The sequence below is a fragment of the Sander vitreus genome, chromosome 9, assembly GCF_031162955.1.
Source record: "Sander vitreus isolate 19-12246 chromosome 9, sanVit1, whole genome shotgun sequence".
NCBI lineage: Eukaryota > Metazoa > Chordata > Actinopteri > Perciformes > Percidae > Sander > Sander vitreus.
The window spans coordinates 17,125,779-17,153,736 of NC_135863.1; the positions used below are offsets into that span (position 1 = coordinate 17,125,779).

The following is a 27,958-nucleotide window of genomic DNA, read 5'->3' on the forward strand; positions in this document are numbered from 1 at the left end:
CAGCTGCCATAATGGGCTGTTCCAGATAACCCAGCAGCTTCTCTTTCTCTGCAGCCTCCTCCAGATGTTGTCTCTGCCTTCGAATACGCTCTTTGAGCTTCTCCAGCTTATCATCAGGCTGATGTCGCCTTAGGTTCTCCAACCGTTGGGAAGCTGAGCCAGGGCTGGTGGAGGGAGTGCTCTCCCCTTGGCGTATGGAGCCTGGAGCTGGAGCTAAAGATGGGCTTGACTTTTGGCTATCCATGCCAAGTTGTGCTTTTAGAGTGCTTTTCTCCTCAGCCCTCTCCCATGCATGAACTCTTACACCTGTGAGATGTGACTGGTTTCCAATAGTCCTCAGGGTGTCCAGGGCTGGCTGGTCATTGAGGTAGCGTACCTCGGTGTTCTCCAGAGCTGAGGAGTGTGTGCTGTCCAGGTCCCTGTCCGCCTGTTTGTCCCTGGTGTCTCTCTGGTAGACCAGCTGGCTGAGCAGAGGATCTGAGGGAGGCGGAGAGGATTGGTACGAAGACCCTGGCACTGACTGCAGACTGTAGGCCTCCAGCTGAGAGGAGGGATGTGGTGGAGGGGTGGCCTCTCTGGAAACAAACCAGATTACATGGGATCAGAAAGGGGATCAAGATTTACTCTTCATTTACCACTCACTGAGTGTACAGAAGAGCGCATGTATGGGTGGCCAAAGGGTATTGAAGGAGGAAGTGACATATTCACTCAAGACGTTACTTTACTTGAATGATAAAAAAAACTATTTAAAATGTATCACCAGAATAAAAAGATTGTGGAATTTTTAAATTGTGGTACACTTCCACTGCCCTGGTGGCTCTCTACGTATAATATCAAAAAGTTATCTGGATAGCATTGATTTTGTGTGCATTTGTTGCGAAACATCAACAAAAACAGTTAATTTCCAAGACTTGTCTTGCTTAAACCTGCAATAAGCTACTGAAATATCTGTGAGCCATTGAGCTACGAGCTACTCAGAGGAGATGTCAAGAACATATGGTCACTGAACGGAAGTCTTAAAGAGTAAATAGTGTTGGGGACTGACTGTTATTTAGGTGAAAGAGCTCCTCTCCAGGTTAAAACAATGAGCTGACGCAATCATTACAATGAAAATATCACAGCCAGGTGGGGAATAAACACCATCTTATACTGTTGTCACTCTACAGAGCACACACACACACACACACACACACACACACACACACACACACAATATAGTATGACTAGATTGGTATCATTTTATTAAAATTTAAAATAGTAGTATTACAATTGTTTGGTATGCATGTGCAATAAAGGCTTTATGCTTAAATGTATAGTTTTAGATTTAAAAAACGATAACCAATGTGATTTAATAGGTGCTGGAGAGCATTACTCACAGATATCCAGTCCTGAGTATGACAGCATCCAAATCCAGCATTTCAAATAAGTATGTTTCATGAATTCATTTGAATTTAATTAATTTCAATTATTTGTACCTGTAGGACACGAGCGGTTCCCTGAACTCCACGCTGTTGTTCCTGCGGACATTGCTGTCCTGGGTGGCATTTCTCAGTGGGCTGCGTGAGCTGCTCTTTTCTGGACTCTGCGGACTTCGCCCCCTGCGCTTTGAAGACCCTCTACTGTCATCAGCTTGTTGTCCATCTATAATAGAGACAGCAATGTTAAAATAGTTATAGTTTAAGTGTAGAATTTAACACATCCTAACGGCATGTTGAAATAAGTCACCCCTGCAGCGGATCGTCCTGGAGGATTTCTTCTTGGGGAGGTCCATGACAGAGTCCAGGAGAACCCCTGTCCCTGGAGCTGCCTCTAGGCGGTTTTCTATATGCCGCAACTACAGAGGGAGAATACAGGTGTCAGACTTGGGTCATGTGGCCATGAAATTAGATGTTGCAGAATGTATTTCATTTCTCTTATGAAATGGATTTTTTTTTTCTGAGAGAATGACAAACAAACAAACAAACCCAGTCAGCAAAAAACTGCCAGAGATTTACTTACAGCAGCTTTGGACTGAGACAAACTTTTCCATGCAGTTGTCAGCTCTGACAAAGAGTAAGAGAATGAAAATCCATTATAAATAATACAGTAGGCGATAGAGAACCTCTCTCTATGTAAACAACTCATATGACATGTCTAAATAATTATTAAATTAATTATTCAGTTTCAAATGAAGTGATTGTGAAAACACTAATACAACTGAACTGCTACACACACACACACACACACATACACACACACACACACACACACACCTGTACCAATATTGTGATCGGTAAGCTGCTGACCAGACACCTCAGTCCTCCTGCTGCTCCTCATCTCTCTCATTCACCTGAAGTCAAGATTAGAGGATGCAAATAATGAACACCAATACTGAGCAAAGGTAAAAGTGTCGTAAATGATTAAAAGTATATACTCTTCTCTACTTTTTTACTGCATACCACATACACAGTATAGACAAAGGCAGGAACATTTCAGCAAATTAGGCAGATAAAACCAAAAATGTTAACTGAAACCAAAACAAGGAATAACATACAGCAACAAAATGCATCAAGCACTTTCAAACATGAAAATGACGGATGACAGAAACAAGTAGGTGTGGGGCAAAATATCCATACGGCAATTATTGTTGGCCTTCATCATGCGAGACGATAATCGATACACTGGCGCCAAATAGATATTTTAATTAATAAAATAAGGCACTCTAAATAGATTTCCCTGCGTCCAGCATCTCTACTTCATCACTCAAGTCCAAAGTCTGGACCCATAGTTGCTCTAGTTCTATAATTTTAATATACAGACTGAAAAACTTGTGCTGCAGAATTGTACTGTTTTCTAACAGTTTGGAGAGAAAACCTGCACTTAACCTTTTCACAGGCATTTTGTGTTCATAGTTAGACCGATATTGTGATGTATCATTATAGGATTAGAAAACTAGAAACAAGCCTTCGAGACAACAATCACATACCGTAATACATAGTATAGCCTTATTAGTTCTCAGTATAAATAGGGCTGGGCACCGAACGTTGATACTTTTATGGCACTGAAACAAATACTGACAGAGAGCGGAGCTCCGACTGACACGCACGAGCAGAGACAGTGAGTGGTTTCAAGTGTGGTTACGAGCCGGAAGCTGTCGCGCTGCTGTTGTTTTACACTTCCTCTGAGACAAGCAGGTTTCTGTGCTCTGATGACTGACTGACAGGCTGAGGTTGTAAGACAAGGAAACTTTACTTCTACAGCACCTTTCAGCAACAAGGCAACTCAATTACATTTTTTGCATTACTTTGCATTTTAGTTAGTTCAATAATAGCCTGTACACAATGTCATTTGTTTATTTATTTATTATTTATAATACGTTCATGTTGTGGCAAAAAGGTTTCTCTTTTCGTTCGTTCGGATTGATACCAATCCTGAGTATCTGACTGGCGCGCCCCTATCCAAAAGCACAACCAGTTTTATTAATGTTACTCTGAGTGAGCAGTGTTACCAGATTTTTTTTTAAATTTTGATAACTGTTTTGATTCACAATTAAGGTGGAAAATAAAAGTTTTGTGTTTAATGCATTTTTGTTGATGTTGAAATGGATTTTAAAAACATATGGTATCGAAGAAAAGTATCGTTAAGGAACCGGCATTGAAATTGGTACCGGATCGAAAGATTTTGAACGATACTCAGCCCTAAGAATAAAACATGTAGGCTATCTATTATGACAGCTTATTGACAGCAGATTAATGTTACCCTGCCATTTAAAACTAGTTCTACAACAGCACATTCCTCAACAGACTTCCGTGTGGGAAGGTAAGCAGAACTGAAGTTTGTCACACGTCAGCCATGTGATGTTTACTTAAAACAGGTGTGTTGTCCTACAGAGGTCCTACTCTAATAAAGTCAATGACAAAATTATGTTTAATAGTTTTGTTCTGAGTAGGGTACTCTTTAGCTGAGACAACAGTGGGTTGATTTGTTGGCAACTTTGCCACTTCATCACATCATTAAGTTCGCTGACGACTCGGTAATAGTGTTGCTGCTGACGCACAACGACCCTGAGTATAGCCCTACCTTAAATGATTTTACAGAGTGGTGCAAGTCGTCGTTTATGAACATTAACGCGGCAAAAACTAAAGAAATGCTGATCGACTTTAGGAAGAATCCCCCCACCCTCTCTCCCACCCTTATTAACGATCAAGCTATCGAAGTAGTGAAACAATACAATTTTTTTTAAATCACACCAGCGCATGTTTTTTTATCGTAAACTTCACAATTTTAATGTTGATAAGACCATTATGAGGATGTTTTATTGTTGTTTTATTGAAACTATTCTTTCTTTTGCCTTTGTGAACTGGTTTGGGTCCCTCACTCTTTGGGCAATACATAACTAAAGTGCGTGGCAAAATTTCCCACAACTCTCTGACTGACTTAAAATCGCTATATGAGACAAAGACCCTAAAGAAGGCCCAGTCAGTCCTGGCTGACATAAGCCCCCCCTGCCTAAATGCAGGACAAACAGACACAAAAACTTTTGTTCCTGCTGCTATAGGGTTTGTTAATAATTCAATGTGAGACGTGGACGTCTGTGTAGTATGTATCTATTTGTGTCCTCTACTGATAGTGTCTGTTGTTTGTATGGCTTATGTGTTGTTTATGTTGCATTCTATTGCTGCACAACAAATTGCCCCTCGGGGATAATAAAGACTCCTTGACCTTGACTTCAATCAGTTAACCGTACCATGGATCTATAAGCAAGTCTAGCTGAGTTAGCCCATTATGTATTATATTTAACACCCTTTGTGATAAGGAGTTCTTCATAAGTCCTTTACTCATAGAAATCATGTGACAAAGTCTTGAGGCAAGAGAGCAAACAGGAAAAAAACAAAATTCATCCGTTTCTATTAGAGCTGCAAAGATTAATCGATTAGTTGTCAACTCTTAAATTAATCGCCAACTATTTTGATAATCGATTAGTCAGTTTGAGTAATTTTTTAAGACAAAAGTACAAATTATTTGATTCCAGCTTCTTAAATGTGAATAATTTCTAGTTTCTTCTCTCTTCTGTGACAGTAAACTGAATATCTTTGAGTTGTGGACAAAACAAGACATTTGAGGACGTCATCTTGGGCTTTTGTGAAACACTGATCCACATTTTTCAACATTTTCTGACATTTTATAGACCAGACAACTAATCGAATAATGGAGAAAATAATCAACAGATTAATCGACTATGAAAATAATCGTTAGTTGCAACCCTAGTTTCGATATAAAAAAACATTCTTAGTAACAGCCCTCCCCATTAACATATGGCCATACACTGGTGATCGTTATTATAAACTCAAATTAACAGTGTGATTTAAATTGTGTTTACTAAACCACACTACAAACAGTAGTCTTGTTTTCCTGTTATCTGAATGCAGATGGGACTAAATCCAAAACGTATGGTTTAGTCAATCGCAAGGGACAACCAGTAAGCCGTGGTCAGAAGACCTAAATGACCTACCAGTAATATAAGGATGGAGCAGGTCAGAGACAAAGGTGCCTGTCCATGCATATGTCAGAACAAGAACCTTAAAATGAATCCTTAACTTGATAAGAAGCCAATGTAAATAGTATAAGATAGGAGCAATGTGAGTGGTCCATCTGGACCTGGTCAACAGCCTTGCAGCAGCTGTCGTAGACGGTCCAGGCCAGGGACGACTTGCTTTGGCAGGTGAAAAATTGGACCAGGGCTATTCAAACGCTAGCTGTCACTGGTGTTAACGACAGCGCTGGTATTGTTGAATTTAATACATTATGAAAAAAAAAAACTGAATATAATAAATTATGAAAAAAATAAATGAAACAAAGTAATGACCATCATACTACCCACGTCACAGTCGAGACCGAATACCCTGTATCAGAAATGATCTTTACCTGTATCAAGGCTACGACTGAAACACCGTCAGGGAAGCCAATTTTTGTTCTTCCTAGGATGGCAAAGGATAGGGAAAGGTAAATGCTAGATCGGATCCGCTAGACGTGACTCGTGGCCCGCCTTATTTAGCATCCGATTGGCTTACCCTGTTACTCTTCCCCTAACAAATCCCCTCCTCATGCCTGAACCTATCTACGTCGACACGTCTAGCAGATCTGATCCAGCATTTACCCAAGGGAAAGGCATGACCCGCCCTATTCTCTCTCTGATTGGCTAGTACTCGTTGCCTACCTTGGTTAGATTGGTTAAATTCAGGCAACAAGAATGGGATTGGTTAGGGTTGGGTAAGCAAATAGGACGCAGAGTAAGAACGTTAAATGCCTTTGCCATCCTGGGAAAAAAATACTCTCGTCCGGGGATTACTCGCCCGTGCACTCGAACAACACAATTCATCAATAATCTACTTTTGGGTGTGAACTAACAGCCATGGTATTGCTGTTTTCTGAAAACCTAATTAGTATTAAAACAACCTTAACTTTTTAACAACCTTTTTTTCTAGAACAATCGTTGTAACGTTACGTCCAAAAAATATGTTTGCAACTCACTCCAACATCTGACTTCAAGATTACTTATTTCGACCGTTTTAACAGTCAATGATTTCGACATGTCTTTGGTCCAGGGAATAGTCGGAGCCGCTAACTCGACAGAGTTGAAGTTAACGCTAGCTGACAGGAAAGTCATGAATTAACTTAGCTGAACACATTTTTAGAGAGACATAACACATACCTTTAGGGAAACGACCCGACGTGTTTAGCTAGATGTCCACATTCATGCTGACGTTCTCATGATATGAAAATCCTAACTTCTCCAGACTTCAGTTTCGTTCAGCTGTCTGTTTGCTAACGTTAGCGTTAGCCAGCTAACGTTAGCAAACCAATGTTAGCTAGCAACTTTTTCTAGCGACATGCACCCATTGTTGTTGACTCAGTGTTTGTCCGGGCAACTAAATATCCACGTCAGCCTTGAGATTACTAGAAAGAAATGTCGCTACCCGCTTCTAAGGTTGCCTTTCCCGGGTTACTATGTTGATGTTTCTCAACAGTGAAACTGGAGTATCCAAGACGGGTAGGTAACCGAGACCGAAATATCGCGAGATTCAGACGTCAAACGCTCGGAAAGCCCCACCCAACACACATGCACGCACGCACGCGCGCGCGCACACACACACACACACACACACACACACACACACACACACACACACACACACACAATGTTAACGCAATAATTTAGCCCAATAAAAACGCGTTTCGTTAGTTTTGTGGTTTTATGAATTATATCAAATTAATGTTCAAGTGTATATTACTTATCAGATTGTAGTAGCCAATAATTGATGAACATTACATTTTTTTAAAAAGTGTACTCTTTAATTAATTTAGTAGAACATTTAGACGTATTGGTATATTTGCTTTAGGACTACACTATTATCCATAAAATAGATTAAAAGTCAATATCTTTATTTATTTAGCAAATTCACATATTCAGAAATGGAATAGAGAAGTACATTGTAATTAATACACAAGAACGAATATATATATATATAAAACATACTATATACTAATAGATTGTCATAATAGAATAAAAACTATACTAAACTAAATTAATAACACGAAATTAATTTGGAATGCACAGCATACACTTGCAAGTTTAACTGGTCTCGTATTGTCTGAAGTAAGACTGACTAATAATGAATTAGTCAGAGCCATAGACAATCAAAGCAGAAATTACCTAGCTATATACAGTAGAGTATCTTTATTACTATCAATATCATTCAAATGCGTTTACTGTCACCTAGCGGCCTGAGTGTGTCGCACATGCAGAGACTCACTCATATGCATCGTATCGCCTTGAATGCTTAACTCATTCAAAATAATTACCATAGCCCACCAACCCCAAGTCCAGTTCACCTGAGTCATTTTTCATCAAAAGATTACTGCTTCATATTTTTCATTCGACTGATTTTTATTGCTAGTATTCTTTTTTACTGGTCCCTATGGCAACAAATGAAGTGCTGCCAAATGGATGAAATAGTTTGATGATCGGATGTGTGCTCACAAACAGGTGGGTCATAATAAATAGCCTATATAAACTGCAGTGCAGCCTGTCATAACCATGAAGCCATAAGATTCAGGTTTCCATGATGACAGCTTGTTTGACCATGCAGAAGGCATCGAGTAGGTTATACCTGTAAGCTACAGCGCTGTTTAGGATGACAGCACTCGGATGTTCATGTGGAACTAAACATTTGGTTACATGAAATAAAAAGATAAATGTTTTCAATATGTCATACAATAGCGGTTTCAATTGTGTTTTTGGATCTATTTAATAAAAGGTGTTGTAACTGCTCCAATTTCCCCTGGCTAATAACCACGGTTCTCTCTCTCTCTCTCTCTCTCTCTCTCTCTCTCTCTCTCTCTCTCTCTCTCTCATTACTGGCAGGGGAACTGTAGGGCGGACGTGGTCTTATCTGCCGCCACATTTTCATTTTCTGTGGAAAGGTGAACGACATGGAAAGGAGTTCTCCCTTTTTAGGTAAGACATCCTGAGTAATTTATATTTTTTTAAACAGTTTTTAGTTAAAACCATTGTATTGATCTTATATGTCCGACAATTAAAGCTTTTTTGGCAGAGGTTGTTTGTGTGGCACCCAGATAAGCAGGGTGCAGAAATCCACAATAAGTCTTCCTTCAGTCTTCATTGATGATAGGCTACTGATCAATGAAATAGATAGGGCTAAGTGAATGAGTGTGAAGCTTTTATGTCACTTGAAAAACAAGTCTGCAGTTTTTCTGATGTAAACACTGTTTTTTAACTCCACTCACCTTGGCTTGCTAATTAGTCCTTCAAAGACAGTGACAGAGCAATAATCTCTCTTCACTTTCACCAGTGCAACAGGATGGACAGGAGTACTAATACTAATACTAATTCAAGAAGACTCAACTCTTCATATTCAGTGTGTCACTCAGAGTGACATGTCAGTATAAGGGCCACAAGGAGTCAGACTTATTGAATTAGGTTCTACTAATTACTTTAGTTTAATTAGTGGGCCTAGGCCTAGACCAGATAATGATACAATGTCAAGTGCAGGAGAAGGAATCAATTATTCAATTAATCAAATTATTTGTCACATGAAATCATATAAAATACAATTTCAGTGAAGTGTAATCCTGTCAGTTTCTACAAGTTATGCCTTAAAACTAATAATAATAAATATTTATGTGAAATATAGTAGGTAGAAATCTCTCTCTAGTTTACTCTTAGATGTTGGGGAAGACAGAGATCATTACCTCAAGGAGGATGGAATTAATTAAAGATGATAGTGAATAGATAGGAAGTGTGTGTTGTTGATGAGGTTTTAGACACTAAAATGCCACAATTTGCTCGTATCATCAATATATCATCTTGGCTGTTTGCTCAACTGTTATGTATTATTTTATTATGAAAAAGGCCTTGAGTGATTTATTTAGATAAACTAATCAATCAGAAGTTGAACAAGTAATGGGAGTTTGACAATAAAGGAAGAGGCAGTTTGAATAATCAGTGTGTGTGTGTGTGTGTGTGTGTGTGTGTGTGTGTGTGTGTGTGTGTGTGTGTGTGTGTGTGTGTGTGTGTGTGTGTGTGTGTGTGTGTGTGTGTGTGTGTTTTATAGATGACAGGCTGCTGGAGGCAATTTCACTGTGTTGCCAGTCAACTTCATCATTTACATCTCTCTTTTTCTTGAAGTTGAGTCACAGTCATGCAATCTCTTACAACACCCATTTACCATTCAGTGGTTCGATAGGCAGGTGATTAGCTTTGTGCTGGAATTGATCAAATTACTTTTGAATTAACAAAACTGGCCATTGCTTGGATCAATCCTGCTTCTCTGGAGTGTCTTGTTAATTATTTCATCACATTAACATTTGTCACTTGCCACCCCCAATCTGGTTTGGCTATATTTTACTGTTCATCTTTTCTTGTGCTGTGGTTGTCCTGCTAACACCACTCTCCTTGGAAGGGTGTAAATTGGTTTTCATGGTGTATAAATTAGTGCCTCTATTCAGCATAAAACGGAACCTGACTATACTGAACTGAAAACAAGCTCTATGTTTCTTATGCCACCTAGAATGCATATTCACAATAATGAATCATTGTGATACATAATGTACAAAGATGAGTAATCACGTCTTTTACAGCCTCAAGATGCACAGTAATTTTATGTTTAGTTGCCACATTCTGTCAGTCTTTCTGTAAACTCTTGGTAAATAAATATGCAAGTAATTAGTGCATAACTAATGCATTGAAAACAAACAAATCCTTTGTTGAATTAATAACACCATAGCTACAATGCCTAATGTGTAATCATAGGTTAAAGCGTAACCTACAGACTGTTGGGGACTGTAAACTTTTTCCAGACGTGAACTTGTTTATTTTGTTTTCACCTGGAAGCCTTTAGGTGCACCATGATAACAAAGGCAGTGCTTTTCTAATTGATTATCTGGGTCAACGTGTATTGGCAAATGCATTTATTTCATGTGCTGGATTTTTTTCTCCATTCAATAAAGGCTGCTATCTAGAACAAGGGAGCAAGCCTTTCTTTAAAGGTCAGTGCTACTTTGACAGAATACACAGCTGTAGCTGGGATCAAACTTTGGTAGTTCCTCTAGCCACTTGTACGTTTTGCTGTATTCTTTCCATAGTTTGCTTCTTCTTAACTTTGTGCTACAATGATGTGGTTTATGTCTCAGAAATTTCTGATGTGTCAAACATGAAACACTGACAACACACTGTCCAGAATGCTGTCAGTGCATGTTGTTTCAGAAAATGAACCAGTTTACATTAAAGTACAGTAAAGTGATACAGTAGCTTCCCGTTGAGCCTGAAACTGGATATGAGTAATGAATGCAACAGATTTAAATTTGCAGCCGTTTTCCACAGGTAGGTCAGGTGTGCAATAACCGAGATAAACATATATTAACACATTTCTTTTATCTATAGAGCAGGTAAAATCAGTGATCATTGTTTATGTTTTGTGTAGAATGGGTCCATGTGGGCGCCCAGATAGCTCAGTTGGTAGAGCGGGCACCCATGTATAGGTTTTTTTTGCTGCATGTCGTTCCCCCTCTCTCTCCCCTTTCATGTCTTCAGCTGTCCTGTCAAATTAAGGCCTAAAATGGCTCCAAAATAATCTTTAAATAAAAAAAAAAAAGAAAGAATGGGTCCATGTTTCAAATATGTTTCCCCTCAGCCTTGTAGATGGATTTGGCAGTTTTAAATGTCGGTGGCCTCATTGCTATGTGTTACTTGCAGAAAACAATATTGCACAGCAATCAAAGTGCACGTGCAAGACATACTTCCTAATATTCTATATATTGGGATGAAATGCTGTAATATCATTGTGCTGACATTATGTTCTAAAAGCCTTTTTAAGGATTTTATTCTCTGACAATTCCTTTCCACAAAATTCAATTACTTCTGTGGTAGGATCCCATTAGATTTAAGTGTTTGTTATTTATATCAATATTTTATTCAATTTACCCTGCACAGCAGTAAGACTGTCTGTTGAACCGAAATAAATGTAACATCATTGGAACTTTATGATGAAGTGATAATTACACACAGGGACGAGGAAATGCATCATATTCCACCCTAGGACAATTTCTTACCTTTCGGCCCTTCCCTGTGAGGCTACTTTAACTTCCAGTGATTGGACCATTTGGTCCTATTAGTAGTGTTGATCATTACTGATATGATGTGTCAGTGGTGTTGTGTAATGGTCTTTCTTGGAAGGTCATCGCAGCAGTAGGATCCCTTTGAGAAGTGCCAGTGATGGTATACCTGGCTGCAGTTAAAGTCAAAAAGCCTGACTGCCTTATAAGCTATTGAATAAATTGAGCACAAAGTGTGTGTGTGTGTGTGTGTGTGTGTGTGTGTGTGTGTGTGTGTGTGTGTGTGAGTGTGACTCAGTAGCTGACAAACTGATAAACCCTGCATGTTCACTGTCAAGTGTCACTGTCAAGACGTCAAATTGATCTGTTCAAACTGAGGTCATTCAGTTTGTTTGTAACAACACTTACCAAATGACAATATGAAACTTTCATGCAGGGGAATTGGGTTGTTGTTGTAGAATAAGGCGACAGGTGACAGCAAAGAATCATGAACTAAAAATAAAATTAAAGTAAATGGATGCATGAATGAATGAATGGCAAGTACAGCACCACACTGTACAATGGGATTATTAAATAGAGATATGAATATGAATGAAAACTTTATAAAAGTATGAAGAACATATGCAGGATGTGCAAAATACAGTAATAGCAAACAGACATCACACAAAACCAAAAATGAATGTAAAGAATGTGAAATGGAAAATATGAAAACGTGCATATGACGTAAATACCTTCAGAACATGTGTACATTACAGATAAAATAAACTCAAAAAAGGAGAAGAAGAAAGGAATAAAAGGGAATTCACAACATACATACAGGATGAGCAAAACGTGCATGGTATTTGCATTAACACGCCTACAGATGTAATATCTACAAAGAAAATGTGTAGCTTATGGTAGAAAAAAATGGCCATGTCATTAAATACATTTTTTTTCTTCTTTTTCCCAGATACAGAGGCGATGAAGTAATGATATAGAGACAATGATAGACGTGGCTGTGGGTGGAATAGAATGTGCTGGCGAGGTGCAGTTGAACATTTTTGCTGATTGAGTTATTATCCTTCATCAGTTATTATTGTCTCAGTAGGGGATGCCCCCTTGCATATACTCAACTGGAAAAAAAGTTTCATAAGTTTTGGATGAAACAGTAGTTAAAGTAGCTAAATGAGATTATGTTTCATAGTCAGAGAGGATAATCCAAATAAGTATAGTACAGAATACAGTAACATTGTGCTATTTCCTTCTTTACCTTGACATTTTTAGCGATGATAGTGGCGTGGCTCTAGCAATGGCAACGTCGGGCTGTCAATCAGTTCACCACTTTGGTCCAGACTGAAGTAGCTTGTATTCTTATTCCTTGCCAAAAACCTGGAGCCTATGTTACCCACAATGCAACTCGATCGGCGTCAGTTTGGTCGGAGATTCAGACTCACTTCTTTCTAATGCTGCACCCCAGATTTCTTTCATTTTCTAACTTGAAATCATCAGCCCCAAAGCTAGCTGACTCAAGTTACATCACTAGAGGCAATTTATTAGACTTCAAGCAGCTCCTTCTGTAGCCACAAAAGGCTTTATACAACTTTTTCACATGTTCAGTAGTACCCTTCCAACACCTATAAACAGACTTTAATGTGTAAAGTCAGTGGTGTTCCCTTTTAAATTTTCCTCTAGTGGGTTGTGATGGCACAGTGGATATGACACATACCTTTGGTATAATGGTTGTAATGTAGTGCCATCACCAAATTAATGGCAATGTTAACACTGATGATAAACATGGTAAACATTTTACCTGCTAGACATCAGCATATACTGTGAGCATGTTAGCATGCTGACATTAGCATTTAGCTCTGTTTTTTTGTATCTTTGTTTCCTGAACCTTGATGCTACCTTCAGAAAAGTTTATACATTTTGCCTATCACACTCTATACATTTGTATATTTGCTGTTTCCGTTTGCTCACTGAAGTGCACCATAGTGTGTGATATAAAGTTTTAAATTTAATATGTAGATGTTGGCACTGCCTAATGCACTCTCAATACAGAACAGTAATATGCAGTGGCTGTATTATGAGAGAGTCACGGCTCTAAATTAGTAGCTGGCTGAGCTAGAGAAAATTAGGCTTCTTATTGTGAGGATACTTACTCATTCATACAGTATTCTGTATGTGTCCAGGCTCCTACAGTATTTATGTTGTCAGTGTTCCTTACTCTTGGATGAGCTTTCTATTCAGTTCAACTGGTCTTTGTTCTTCTGTTTGTAAAAGGCAAACAAAGCTGTAAAATAACCGACAGCACACAGTGTTACAAAAAGGATTGAATACTTTAACTTTGACACGCTTGAGTCAAAAGTACCTGCACCTTGCTATAAACACATGATGATTATTTTCAGCTGGCTCAAATTTCACACCAGATTTCCATTCCTGAATTGCATATTAGAGTAGGTTCAGGTGACATAACACTTCCTGACACATGTTTGGCCACTCACCAGGTTGACATCCAGGTTGAGGGGAGAATGTGGTAAGATACTGTATGAAATCATGCAGTTGTGTGGGCCGTTGGGGGCAGCAGGTGTGAGAAGGTTCCTCGCCTGACTGAGCCTCTTCTTCACTCCTCATTAGTAACCTTGCAGACACTTGTCTGTCTTATAGTCAACCTGCGTAACTAAAAAGTCACCACACAGCTGTGAGTAGTCCAACAATTTCACATAATGGCAGTCGGAAAGCTCAGTGACTACGGCTAATCAACAACCAAGCTCTTAAAAGCTAATTAGGAAAATTAGATCAAACCACAGTCAACTTTCTTGGCAGTGTAGTTTTCATAATTGTGTGGAGCAACCACAGTGGAGTACAGAGGAAGCAGCTGAGCGTCGATGTTTTAGTCATTGCATATCAGTGTTAGAGCTCTGTGGTGAAGGTCTGTTTTTGGACTGGTGGCATGGGTCTGGTTGTACTAATGGTCCTGATAATGGTCACATGAGGGAGTGGAATAAAACAAAGATGTTTTCTAAAATTTCAGCCTTTATCTTCGTTTAATTATACAAATTACTTGCTCTTTTTCCTCCTCATTCCTGGTCACAAGGCATTGTTTTCAATAGTTTTTCTACAATAATAAATGAACAGTTAGACTTTTGGAAAATACGCTCAATTGCTGTCTTGCAGATATACGACGCTAGAGCAAGCACCCCGTTAGCTTGGAATAGCATAAAAAGTGGAACTGAAGGGAAACAGCTACCTTGGCTATGTCCAAAATCCACCCAGCAGCTAAAACACACTAATTAACACTTTGCATTTAATTTGAATTTAATAAGCTTCAGAGGTGCTAGTGGTAGGATGTTTTTTTTTATACTTTTAAACAGAGCAGGCTAACTGTTTCAATCCATTTCCAGTCTTTATGCTAAGCTAAGTTTACCAGTAGCGTTCTGTAGACTTAATATTTAACGGACAGACATGAGAGCGGTATCGATCATCTTATCTTTTTCTCGCCAACATTTTGAATTATTTTTTGTGTGTGACCCAAACAGAATATAGACTGTGAAGACAAAATACATCACATAAGGGATTGTTTAGAGTATTTGCATCTGTCTTTTTTTTATCTCATTGTAGTGATCTCACTAGCAGATGGTAGATGACCATAAACAAGTCATGAAGTGCGTCAGTATTGAAGATACTATAGGCTATATAGTACATAAACACAGTCTAAATGGCCTTTACGTAAATACCACCATAGATGAGCCAAGTTTACTTGTTGTTTGCCGATAAGATCTGGAGTGACTTAATGAGAAGCCTTGTGCTTGTGGCAATATACAATTAGTGTTTATTGTTGTTTATACTTTTTTGCCAGTGTGTGTCCATTTTTAGTAGCTTTCATCTTCGGGAAGAGGCCTATTTGTCATTCAACCCTTAACTAACCATTTTTGTCTAAAAAAGGTTTTGGTGTGTTTGTAACAGCCTATTTTATTACTATTGATCATAAATACAGTATGGCACCTTTCTGAGTCAATTTATTTTGTCTTTGTTGCATTTTGCTGTTCGTGTGACTGTTGCTTTTCTGGGAGTAAAATACCCAGATACAACTGTCTCTACTGAAACACCCAGATATATCAGCTACAGTGTATTTTGTTGGCATTCCTGTTCAGCCAGTTTGAATAAATACTTTGCTAAATGGATTAAGTAAGCACTGGATCAAGTTCTCAAGTCTCCCATTTCTCAGACAGAGCTCCCCCTGCCAGGAACCACACTGGAATGGAACAACAACTATATGGACAAATCATACAGCTATATTCATATATATATATATATATATATATATATATATATATATATATATATATATATATATATATATATATATATATATATATAGATCTAACCACTAACTGTGTCTGCTGTTGGTGCTGAGCTGCTAGCTTAAGAGCTGCTAGCTTAAGTTACAAACAGAGTGAAGTCATGGTCTGTAAAACCAAAACAATGAGTTAAAAAATGCTAAAAGAGAGACTCTAATGTTAATGTGAGACTTGGTAAGTCATAGTCCAGCTGAACGTGTATACCAGTAGTCCCCAGTTGGCCCATTTTTATTAGCTCTAATGAGCTGAGCCACGAACACCGTGGTGGGCACCAGTGGTCAGGGAAGCCGTCCGGCAGTTGCAAGGTACCGAAGGGCCCAAAGGGCTGCAGCCTCTGCCGTGAAAGAGGCAAAGCAGCGGGTGTGGGAGAAGTTCGGAGAAGACATGGAGAAGGACTTTCGGTCGGCACCAAGGTGCTTCTGGAAAACCGTTCGCCACCTCAGGAGGGGGAAGCGGGGAACCATCCAAGCTGTGTACAGTAAGGATGGGACGCTGTTGACCTCAACTGAGGAGGTAATAGGGCGATGGAAGGAGCACTTTGAGGAACTCCTAAATCCGACTAATACGCCCTCTATGGTAGAGGCAGAGCTGGAGGATGATGGGGGATTGTCGTCAATTTCCCTGATGGAGGTTGCTGAGGTAGTTAAACAACTCCACAGTGGCAAAGCCCCAGGAATTGATGAGATTCGTCCAGAAATGCTTAAAGCTCTGGGTGTGGAGGGGTTGTCTTGGTTGACACGCCTCTTCAACATTGCGTGGAAGTCTGGGACGGTGCCTAAGGAGTGGCAGACAGGGGTGGTGGTTCCCCTTTTTAAAAAGGGGGACCAGAGGGTGTGTGCCAATTACAGGGGTATCACACTTCTCAGCCTCCCCGGTAAAGTCTACTCCAAGGTGCTGGAAAGGAGGGTTCGGTCGATAGTCGAACCTCAGGTTGAAGAGGAACAATGCGGATTCCGTCCTGGTCGTGGAACAACGGACCAGATCTTTACTCTCGCAAGGATCCTGGAGGGAGCCTGGGAGTATGCCCAACCGGTCTACATGTGTTTTGTGGATCTGGAGAAGGCGTATGACCGGGTGCCCCGGCAGATACTGTGGGAAGTGCTGCGGGAGTACAGGGTGAGGGGGTCCCTTCTCAGGGCCATCCAATCTTTGTACGACCAAAGCGAGAGCTGTGTCCGGGTTCTCGGCAGTAAGTCGGACTCATTTCAGGTGAGAGTTGGCCTCCACCAGGGCTGCGCTTTGTCACCAGTCCTGTTTGTAGTATTTATGGACAGGATATCGAGGCGTAGTCGGGGTGGAGAGGGGTTGCAGTTCGGTGGGCTGGGGATCTCATCGCTGCTTTTTGCAGATGATGTGGTCCTGATGGCATCATCGGCCTGTGACCTTCAGCACTCACTGGATCGGTTCGCAGCCGAGTGTGAAGCGGCTGGGATGAGGATTAGCACCTCTAAATCGGAGGCCATGGTTCTCAGCAGGAAACTGATGGAGTGCCTTCTCCAGGTAGGGAATGAGTCCTTACCCCAAGTGAAGGAGTTCAAGTACCTTGACGGTGACGAAAAGAGAGCTGAGCCAGAAGGCAAAGCTCTCAATCTACCGGTCAGTTTTTGTTCCTACCCTCACCTATGGTCATGAAGGCTGGGTCATGACCGAAAGAACAAGATCCAGGGTACAAACAGCCGAAATGGGTTTCCTCAGGAGGGTAGCTGGCTCCCTTAGAGATAGGGTGAGAAGTTCAGTTATCCGTGAGGAGCTCGGAGTAGAGTCGCTGCTCCTTCGCGTCGAAAGGAGCCAGTTGAGGTGGTTCGGGCATCTGGTAAGGATGCCCCCTGGGCGCCTCTGTAGGGAGGTGTTCCAGGCACGTCCAGCTGGGAGGAGGCCTCGGGGAAGACCCAGGACTAGGTGGAAGGCTTATATCTCCAACCTGGCCTGGGAACGCCTCGGGATCCCCCAGTCGGAGCTGGTTAATGTAGCTCGGGAAAGGGAAGTTTGGGGTCCCCTGCTGGAGCTGCTACCCCCGCAACCCGATACCAGATAAGCGGACGAAGATGGATGGATGGATGGAGCTGAGCCAGACTCCCTTGCCTCAGGAAAAGATTATTGTTTGATGATTCATTTGCTGATTTTTTTCCCCACATTTTTTCATTTATTTCATTTGTGTTCTCCATAACATCCATGTCACTTTCTGCTTCATGAATTTAAAAAATCTAATTGTTAATGGTTCATTTGTTTGCTCGTAAACAAAGTCCAAAGAAAGAAATGTTCTCATATCAACCTCTGTTCTGCTGCTCCTCACAGTTATTCATGGGGCTTTGTCCTTTGCAGTAAACACAAGGTATAAGCAAATCAAGCTGGGTGTTATTTCAGTTTGTGCAAAATGTTGATATGTGGAGACCTCCTGAAATGAAGGAGGTGCAGCTTTCTTGTACAAGTGATTCCATCATTAACTCAAAAATGGCCTCTGATCATCAGTGCCTCATACATATCAGTGTGTCCACTTATTGACAGCAGTCTAATGAATGGCTCTCAGGGTGCTCAAGCAGTGGATTTTAGGCAGATGCTCAAGACAGTTGAATAGCTTTCATTCTTTTATCTCATCTGCTCTGTACAACTACACAACAACCTCTTTTTACGGCTCACTATTTTCACCGCACAAGTTATTTAGAGCTGTTCCTCTCAGAGGGACTGTGAAACCAGAAATCCATCATTCGGCTAACTAAAATGGTGAGGGCTCCATAAAGCTAGAGTAAGAGCAGCAGCAAAACGGAGGCTTTTGCAGCATGCCATGTAATGAGATGTATTGTGCGCATGTCTTGCTTAGCAAGTACCCAAAACCAGACCTAGTCCTCATTGTTCCTCCCAGATAAAGGAGAAGGTGGGTTGATAAAATCACTCTCCCTCTCTTTCTTCCCATTTTGTAATTGCACCATTAAGCACAGCACTGGCAGTATTATATATGATTATTTGTTTTGAGGGTTGCGTTGCAGCTTATCTAATTGGTTCTGATGCTTAGAGGATTGGTAATATTTTAAACTGACTGAAGACAGTGAAAGCTGTTGGGTAATTGGAAAATTGCCTCGGAGGGTTAGCTGAACAAATTCCTATTTACCCAGAAGCTGGATCTTTTCAAGCTTTTCACTGATGTAGTTATAATCCAATACCCGAGCACAAGCTGGCTGAGTGTCTGCACCTGTAAGTGGGAATGATGTTGCTACATCATTGTCTGCACTAAGGGTTTAATGCAAAGCTACTATATGTATGTAAAAATATCTAGGTATTTGTATACTGATTTACAGCATGCCAAAAGTAAAGGCTTGTACAGGAAGTTGTTAGTAGCTGAAATAAAAAAATAGGAAAAAACAAGTCTGAATTACAATGGGCCATTTTGCATGATTTCTTTTTTAACTAGAGGCTGTGCATATCATGGGAGTAGGCCCTTTTTTTCTATCTGAAAAACTATTGTGGCCGTTTTTAATGCACTTTTGAGACAATCCCTAACTTCAGCTTGTCCGTTTCCTGTCTATTGTCAAGTCACAAATTCAGATGCTGTTTGTAATGGAGAACATTATTTGTTCACCTGAACAGCCTCTGTTAAACTCCCAATTGCACTGAATAAAAGATCCGGACAAACTGTTTTGTGAATCGTTGATGTCAGTAAAGGTTTGTGTATTATTATGATGTCTCACTTTTTCTTTCCTTGTACTCTCTACTCCCTTTTTCTTCCTGCAGCACTATGCTGAGATCCCGGGCAGCCTTCCCACTATGCTTGAACCGGACTCCTGTTTGGTCAGCTCTCGGTCTCTGACTAGGAGCCACAATGCTTTGGGGCTACCTAGAGCCCCGTCAGGGTTGGAGTGTCCAGGGGAAGGTCTGGGCATGGAGGCGATGTGTGGTAGCAGCACCCCGAGGCACCACATCCTTTACTCGTCCCCAACGGACTGTGAGACCTGGCAGAAGCATCGTGCAGAGCTGGCCGAAGGGTCAAGTCTGTTGTCTGAGTCCCACTCCCTGTTGGAGCCCCAAAGTCTCTCAACCAGCTATGACGCCCTCTACCTCCCACACATGTCTGGCCAGGCTCCCCCTCTACATCCTAACCGTCTTGGCCTCTCTCTTGATGTGGCCTCGACGTTTGAAGTCGGAGGGGGAATGCTGGGTGTGGATGGAGATTTGGCGGTCAGTCCCAATGTGATGAAGAGACGTCGGGGCGGCCTGATTGAGCAGAGGGACATTGTCAAAGCCCACCAGGCTCATAAGATTCACAGCACACCACAGGCACGACGCAAGGAGTGGGAGTGAGTATGATATTGAGATATATATATATATATATATATATATATATACACACACAGAACCCTGGCTCTCTCTTTCTCCTACCTGCTAAATTATCCTGAGTTTTATCCTGAATATAGTCATGTAGGAACAGACCACAGCAACACAACTGCAAGCAATCAATCAATCAATCAATCAATCAATTTTAGTGGGTACGATTGCAGGTTTAAAAGAATAGTTTGACATTTTTGGGAAATACGCTTATTTGCTTTTTGGCAGAGTTAGATTAGATGAGTGAAACCATACTCATGTTTGGATACAGTAAGTTAGCTTAGCTTAGCAAGACTGGAAACAGTTTGGCTCTGTCAAACAATAACAAAATCCGCTGGCTGTAGCTTCATATTTACTGTGCAGACATGAGAGTGGTAATGATCTTCTCATCTAACTTCCTGCCAGAAAGCAAATTAGCATATTTCTCAAAATACTCTAAACTATTCATGTAAATGTGACCTAAACTTTAAGGTGTGCATCATGCCGTGGAGTGGAGAAAATAGCGTCTCGATCTAAATGATTATTGTAACAGTCTCACTATCAGCATACTGTACTGTTTACTCTGTGTGTAACGAGTGTAGCGTTAATCTGCGCCAGCGGCAGTAAATAATCCTTGGTATCGTTTCTAGTCAGTTACATGTGCTGCGTGAAGTAACGCACACACCTCGGCGTGTGTGTGTGTGTGTGTGTGTTTACTGGTTTCCTGCCCTGTGGCGCTATAAAACTTTAGCTGATTATAGCGGTGACGCCCCCCTCTGTTTCCCTGCTGATGCTGGGGCTTCACCTCTAATGGCGTTGGCACCCTCTGTGCCCCCCCCCCCCCTGCCTCACCACAGGTACAGGATGCCACATCCCATACTGAGTTATGTCTATGGCTAAAGAGACAGAGGCTTGAGGAGCATAACGGCAGAGAGAAAGTGGGAGGATAGATGGGAGGTGGAGAGGAGATGGCTGACGTGCAATAAATGCAGGGGGAGAGATGAGGAGGAAAGAGACAAATGTTAATATGAAATATAAAAGGAGACATTTGTGGAATGAGAACCCTTTCTGCTGTAATTTGCATTTGATATTTAAGCCCATGTGACAGTGGTATTGATGTGGTTGATTAGTGGATCACCAGGCCTGTAGAGATGCATGGTCATGGACCAGATAACTATTCTCTGCCCTGCCTGATATAATTATTACAATACTATGACAGATCTCTACTTCATCTTCTGAGAGGACAATGACCAGATGGGAGTCAGGATACGTTACAACCATGAACATTCACCTCTCAGGGCCACTTAGCAACAAACCCACAGCCACCTGACAGGAGGATGGAAAATGAGGTGTTGCACCTGAGGCAAAGTGTGCATCTGCTTTTGTTTTTCAAAGGAAATTAGTCTGTTTTCAAACCAAGCGAGCGCAATATGTTATGAAAAAGAAAGCTTATGTGAGTTTTTTTTCCCAGCTATCATCAGAGCTCAAGCATAGTAAAGTTTTTCAAACACTCAGTTTGTCCCTCGCTTCACTTCAGCCTGTAACAAGATCTCTCAACTGCCGGTCAGATGCAGTTGAAGTTTTGGATGAATGTTTGTAGTCCCAAGTCATCTAGCGCCACCATCATGTAAAAGTTGCACTTGATCAGCACTTTTATGTTCCATGAAATTATTCATGTTCCCCAGAGGATAAACTTGATTGACTGAAGTGACCCTGTGATGTTTCCTCTTGCGCTTCTCTCACATTAACATTTCTATTTTCACACTGCATGCATAGATATGTACTCTGTAGTCTGATAACCTTTACTGAGTTTATTCATATTCCCCAGAGCAGAGATCTTCAACAGGGGGTCCGGGACCCCTAGCGGACCTCCAAATTATTGTTAATTTTTGTTTTGTTGTTTTTTCAAAAATTAAAAAGTCTTTACATGAATCCAACATATTATTAACAAATATAAATCCCCACTGATGATGGGCTTACTTGCCTATAGGTAACGCTGTCACTAAGGTAGCCATCCACACATACAGTTAATCCCAAAGGATTCACTGTGCCACATTTATGTTGAGAATTAAAATATTATTTATAAAATCGATTATTATTTTGATAGCTTAGTATTCTATGCACTAAAAAGGTATGTATAAAGGCTTTAGGCCGCCCTACACGTTATTTTAGGCCTAGTTTAATATCCAACTTCATTTTATACAATATATGTAGTCCCTGCTCCATCTCTCTCTCAGTTAAGGGGTCCTTGGCTTAAAAAAACGTTGAAGACCCCTGCCCCAGAGGAAGAACCCATTTGAGTCTGGCATTTGTGTCTGTCAGCCTGCACATTTTTAGCCCCCCTGTAGGGTTTTCCCAAAGAATAACAAAATCACCATTGTGTTGTTTCCCTCTGAACCCTTTGTATTGTGGATGTTAATGAGCGAGACATGCAATATGAGCCACTGACTTTGTCTTTAGTCTTGTTTTTTATGTGCTTCCAATGAGCATCTTCTGAAAGATTTGCATGTCACATACAGAGCTCCACTTGAAAGACATGTTGAAACAGCAAACTCTGCTTTGTAAATGAAGCAATTAAGCTTCCAATTCTGGTATCTTGTTCTGCTTTTGGCAGGGGTTGAAAGTGTTTTGTATGTTTGTGTCTGAATTTGCAGATGCATGTGAGTGTGAGTCTGTGTGTATGTACATTTGTAGCATTTGACACATGGCGGTCTGGATAAAAACGTCCTTTCGGAAGTGCTTGATGAAATAGCAGTATTTAGAGTTGGTGTGGCTCTAATGACAGTAATCAGACTTAATTAATCTGGCATCAGAAGGAGATGTTGGTCACAAATAGAGGAGAGCACGTGTGTGTGTATGTGTGTGTGTGTGTGTGTGTGTGTGTGTGTGTGTTTTCTATTTAATTTTTGTGTGTATTTCTGAGGGAAAAGGTAGCATAGAGAGGAAGAGAGAATACTATGCCAAAATGTTTTGTGCACAATTTTATACAAATTTCACTAAAAATCAGCCTGACAAACACAAATTAGGAATTTTTGGTATCGGTTTAGAATTTAAAAAAAGATTTGATTAAAAGAAAATCCTTCTCTGCAACACAGAACTATTCAGCGTCATTACTACAGTATTTCTGGTGTTGTGGCGTAATTATTCACACCCCAAGACAGACCCTCAATATCAGTAGGGTCTCCAGCTTGCTTGTGATGGCCAGTTGGGCAGAGCAGAAGCCCGATTTCCAGAATGGTCTCATTAAAGTAAAGAGAGAAGCAGTAAAAGAAGAGCTGCTGGCTGTGTGGAAGTAGTGGTTTAATTTAAATGATGCAAGCCAGAGTTTTAAGGCAATTAGAGTTGTTAAACTAATGGCATCATATGCTAAATCCATGACTCATTAAGCTGAACTTGGAAATGTAGTCAGAGCAGACTTCTGAATGAGCAGCAAGACTATCTAGCCAGAGAACAAGGCCAGTTAGTGGCAGCACTGTGAATGAAACTGTACCACAGGATGTTTTTTTTAATACCTTATTTAAAATTTTCTCATAACAGTCACACAGTAAACTAGACGAGACAGCAAACATAAAATAAAAATAACCACACACACCCACAGGTGGAGGGCTATCAGAGTGCAAGATCAAAGCATGTTCAGATTAAGGGCGTAGCATAGCAGCAAACACACAAATCAGACATTTAGTTCGATCAAGCAATATCAAAAATGGTTTCCACACCTTCAAAATGTGTGTGTGTGTGTGTGTGTGTGTGTGTGTGTGTGTGTGTGTGTGTGTGTGTGTGTGTGTGTGTAGTCTTGAATTAGTTTCCTGATTTGCTTTGATTTCCATTGTTCTTGGTCCTGTCACGCCTGTATTTATGTTTGTCATCTTTTGCACCAAATTACTCTCTAGACTTTGTCCGGCACACATTTACAGTAAACGGATGCAGGATGAATGCGACTGAAGTGGCTGATTGCACTGGTGATACAATAGAGCCTCTTCAGTCTCTTGAGGATTCAATTGGACAGTAATTACTCAAGCATCTTCATGGTGTTATTAGGATAGATTTTTTTTTAAAAGAGTAAAAGGCATTTTCTTTTTCTCCTCTTCACAAACACAAAGGTAAACATGTAAACATCTGTAATCGATTCCTTTGTGCTAACAACCATCGCAGAATTTTTAGATTTTTTTTTTCATAGCCTGGCATACTCAGTATGTTACTTCCTTGGCTGCCCACACACACATATATAAAAATCTGCACAGTGAAGACATATTGAAGGATGTCAAATCAACAATTCATGTAATACTTCACTGGTGATGTATTCTGAAATGCTACAGGCGTCAGTGGTTACAGATAAAAACATGAAAACATCATCATTGCTGTAGCTACTGAGTGTGTGTTTGTGTGTGCATTGTGTTATCAGTGGTTATCTGTGCAGGGCTGTGCGTCCTGTGTTGACTCTATTCTCGGCAGGGGTGTTTACAGACTTGGACACAGTGTGTTATCCTCATCTCTTCTGATCACAACCTGATTGGAGCATACTGGCCATGCCGCTGGCAGTGGCCATCCATAAAGAGTCCACAGCTGCAGTTGCAAAATTGCCTGTTTACAGAAGTGTCAGTGTTTTCATTCTTTAGACACCAAGCACATGCATCATTATTTTTCCACCGGTACAAAGAACAGGGGTTCAGAGTTCTTGTTTCAGTTAAAGTCTGCATGAAGCATTCTGACTGTAGCAGGGCCATAACCAAAAGCGAGCAGCATGGCTTCAGGAATAGCAATTGTCGGTCGACCACTTTGGTTCAGACTGAACTATCTCAACAATTGGTTATTGATGGATTTACATACAGTGGGGCTCGAAAGTTTGGGCACCCCAGGTAAAAATTTGTATTAATGTGCATAAAGAAGCCAAGAAAAGATGGAAAAATCTCCAAAAGGCATCAAATGACAGATTAGACATTTTTATAATATGTCAAAAAAAGTTAGATTTTATTTCCATCATTGACACTTTCAAAAACAGAAAACAAACGTGCCTTTGCACATTCCGGCCAAAAAGTTCTATTTTAACCTCATCGGTCCACAGAACTTGTTTCCACAATGCATCAGGCTTGTCTATATGTTCATTTGCAAACTTCAAACGCTGATTTTTGTGGTGAGGACGTAGAAGAGGCTTTCTTCTGATGACTCTTCCATGAAGACCATATTTGTTCAAGTATCTCTTTATAGTGGAATGGTGTACCACAACTCCAGTGTCTGCCAGATCTTTCTGGATGGATTGTGCAGTCAAACGTGGGTTTTGACTTGCTTTTCTCACAATCCTGTGAGCTGTTCTGTCTGATATTTTTCCTGGTCTTCCAGATCTTGCTTTAACTTCCACTGTTCCTGATAACTGCCCTTTCTTAAGTACATTCCGAACAGAGGATATTGGCATCTGAAAACGCTTTGCTATCTTCTAATAGCCTTCTCCTGCTTTGTGAGCGTCAACTATTTTCAGTTTCAGTTTTCTAGACAGCTGCTTAGAAGAACCCATGGTGCTGATTGTTGGGGCAAGGTCAGATGAGTCTGGGCATTTAAAACCTTTGAGATTGACATCACCTGGTCTTTCCAGATGATGATTGAGAACAATCCATGACACTGTCAGGTCTCAGCTTTCCAAAGGGGGCGGTGCATGCTATAAACTCTGCAGGGTGCCCAAACTTTTGCAGACGCCATTTTTTGTTTTCTGTTATTTTGAAAGTGTAAATGATGGAAATAAAATCTAACTTTTTTTGACATATTATAAGAATGTCTAATCTGTCATTTGATGCCTTTTTGACATTTTTCCATCTTTTCTTGGCTTCTTTATGCACATTAATACCATTTTTTACCTGGGGTGCCCAAACTTTCGAGCCCCCACTGTGGACTTAGACTTAGACTTAGACTTCTCTTTATTGATCCTTTTGGGATGACTCCCGCAAGGAAATTAGATTTCCAGCAGCAGATTTTAGCAGCATACAAAACACTCTTTAAATAAAGAGGTATAAAAAAATACAGTATAGAAAAAAAAAAAATACAGTATAAGAATAACAATGACAATAAACTTTTAGCTAAATATTTTTTACAAAAAGTAAACAAACAGTAAACAACAATAAACTACAGATAAATAAAGATAAATATATAGATATATAGGACTATGTATAGTATTGTGTTATTGTACAGTTAATAAATAAATGACATTTAGCATAAATTAGCAGTTAAGAGCAGTTAGAGTGTCCAGGCATGTATGTGAGTAGATTATTAATTTATTGCACAGTGAATGAGTGAGTGGCTACCATTAGTTACCATACATGAAATGTTATACAGGCATTCATTGTCTGAAAGGATGAAGCCTACAGACTTTGGTGATCCCCTGACTTTCCTTTTACAGCACTTTCCTTTCTTTCCATATTTTGTTTTTCTTTCTTTTCTTTTTGTCCTGAATAATTTTGTAGCCAATACAGACTTGACTGTTATAGAAATCTATAACTTTTTGTCCTTTTCCTCTGTCAGTTATTATCTTTTAAATAACATTTAAAGAAGAAACAGCTGCACAATTTGATCCATGCAATTTGTTGCTTGCATTTCTGTCTATTGTTGATAAAACTCAATGTATTGTGTGAACCTGCTCTACAGAGTGGAGAAGCCATAGTCATGGAAACAGTGACACCACCTCTGGTTTCAATCTTTCTGCTTCTCTCAGTGTTTGTCTGCCCGCAAAGCATTAGCTCTGAAAGAGCATCTGCACTCTGCTGCCCTCGGAGGGCCTCACACATTGGTTTATTGTCAACTTGTTTAGCTGCGAGTCATACGGATATTCAGGAGGGAAGACTCAGGGAATTACAAAGTCTGGCATTTAGTCAGCCGGCAGTCTACTCATTCACACATTCTCTCAAAAACTGAGGGAGTGTGTGATTGATGTTTCAAACAGAGGTATTATTGGATAGCAAACATGCAATCTAAATGTCATGAAAACCTGTTTGCTCATTCATACCATTTTCGCAAGATTTTCTGAAGGGGCTCGGCTGCACTCTTAGGTTAGAGCTACAGTCACTCTTACTCACTAAGATCAGTTTGAGCAATGGACGGTTTCTAAAAAGGTCATTTTAGGCAGCTTTTGCTTCTTCCGTCAGTGTTTTACTACTGAAGGTTTGACACTTTATTAGGCCTGACCCATTCTAATTTCATCAGTACACAACTGAGAGGGAGAGTCTGTCTCTCCTTGTATCTGTCTCCTTCTCCTTCATTATTGTCTCCCTGTCAGTGTCAGACAGACACCCAGTGCAGTGTAAATGTCAAAGCTGTTTGTCATAAGTGAATTATTAATGATGACACGCTGAAACGCCATTTTCTGCGCCACAAAACCATGTGTCTGTCAAACAATATGCAGAATGGAGAAGAGAGAATGTGTGTGTGGGGGGGTGGAAATGTTTGTTCACTTGCACACTCTATAATAATGTTTTCATTTAATTCAAGCTGGCATATTTGTTTTATGACAAGGATGTATTTGTTTGTGACGCATTTAGGGTGGAGAGCTTCTCATGAAGTGATAAATAATATACTAATGTAAAGACAAAAAAGTCCAGGGTGCTCAGGAAGTTCAGTCAGATGTTTGAAGGTGCTCTTTGGGGTCAGGAATTCAATTAAGTGTAGAAAAAAAGGGAAATCCAAGGCACTCTTCTTCAAAATTATTTAAAAAGCCTTTATTTTACTGG

General features: G+C 40.3%; 2 protein-coding genes across 3 annotated transcripts in view; one reads left to right on the forward strand and one right to left on the reverse strand.

Annotated features, from left to right (window-relative positions):
- The window catches only part of cep350 (centrosomal protein 350), a 40,532-nt gene extending 33,493 nt beyond the window's left edge, over window positions 1-7,039 (reverse strand). For both annotated transcript variants that reach the window (XM_078258987.1, XM_078258986.1), the window contains exons 1-6: window positions 6,692-7,039; window positions 2,253-2,329; window positions 1,999-2,042; window positions 1,726-1,834; window positions 1,476-1,641; window positions 1-575 (exon numbers count right to left, since the gene is read on the reverse strand). The exon at window positions 1-575 is cut by the window's left edge and continues 87 nt beyond it. In XM_078258987.1, the coding sequence (XP_078115113.1) occupies window positions 1-575; window positions 1,476-1,641; window positions 1,726-1,834; window positions 1,999-2,042; window positions 2,253-2,325 (967 nt within the window). In that variant the 5' untranslated portion in view covers window positions 2,326-2,329; window positions 6,692-7,039. The remainder of the gene's footprint in view (window positions 576-1,475; window positions 1,642-1,725; window positions 1,835-1,998; window positions 2,043-2,252; window positions 2,330-6,691) is intronic.
- Window positions 7,040-19,712: 12,673 nt separating this feature from the next.
- The window catches only part of cacna1ea (calcium channel, voltage-dependent, R type, alpha 1E subunit a), a 90,772-nt gene continuing 82,526 nt past the window's right edge, over window positions 19,713-27,958 (forward strand). The window contains exon 1 of the mRNA XM_078258988.1: window positions 19,713-20,242. Within this exon, the coding sequence (XP_078115114.1) occupies window positions 19,713-20,242 (530 nt within the window). The remainder of the gene's footprint in view (window positions 20,243-27,958) is intronic.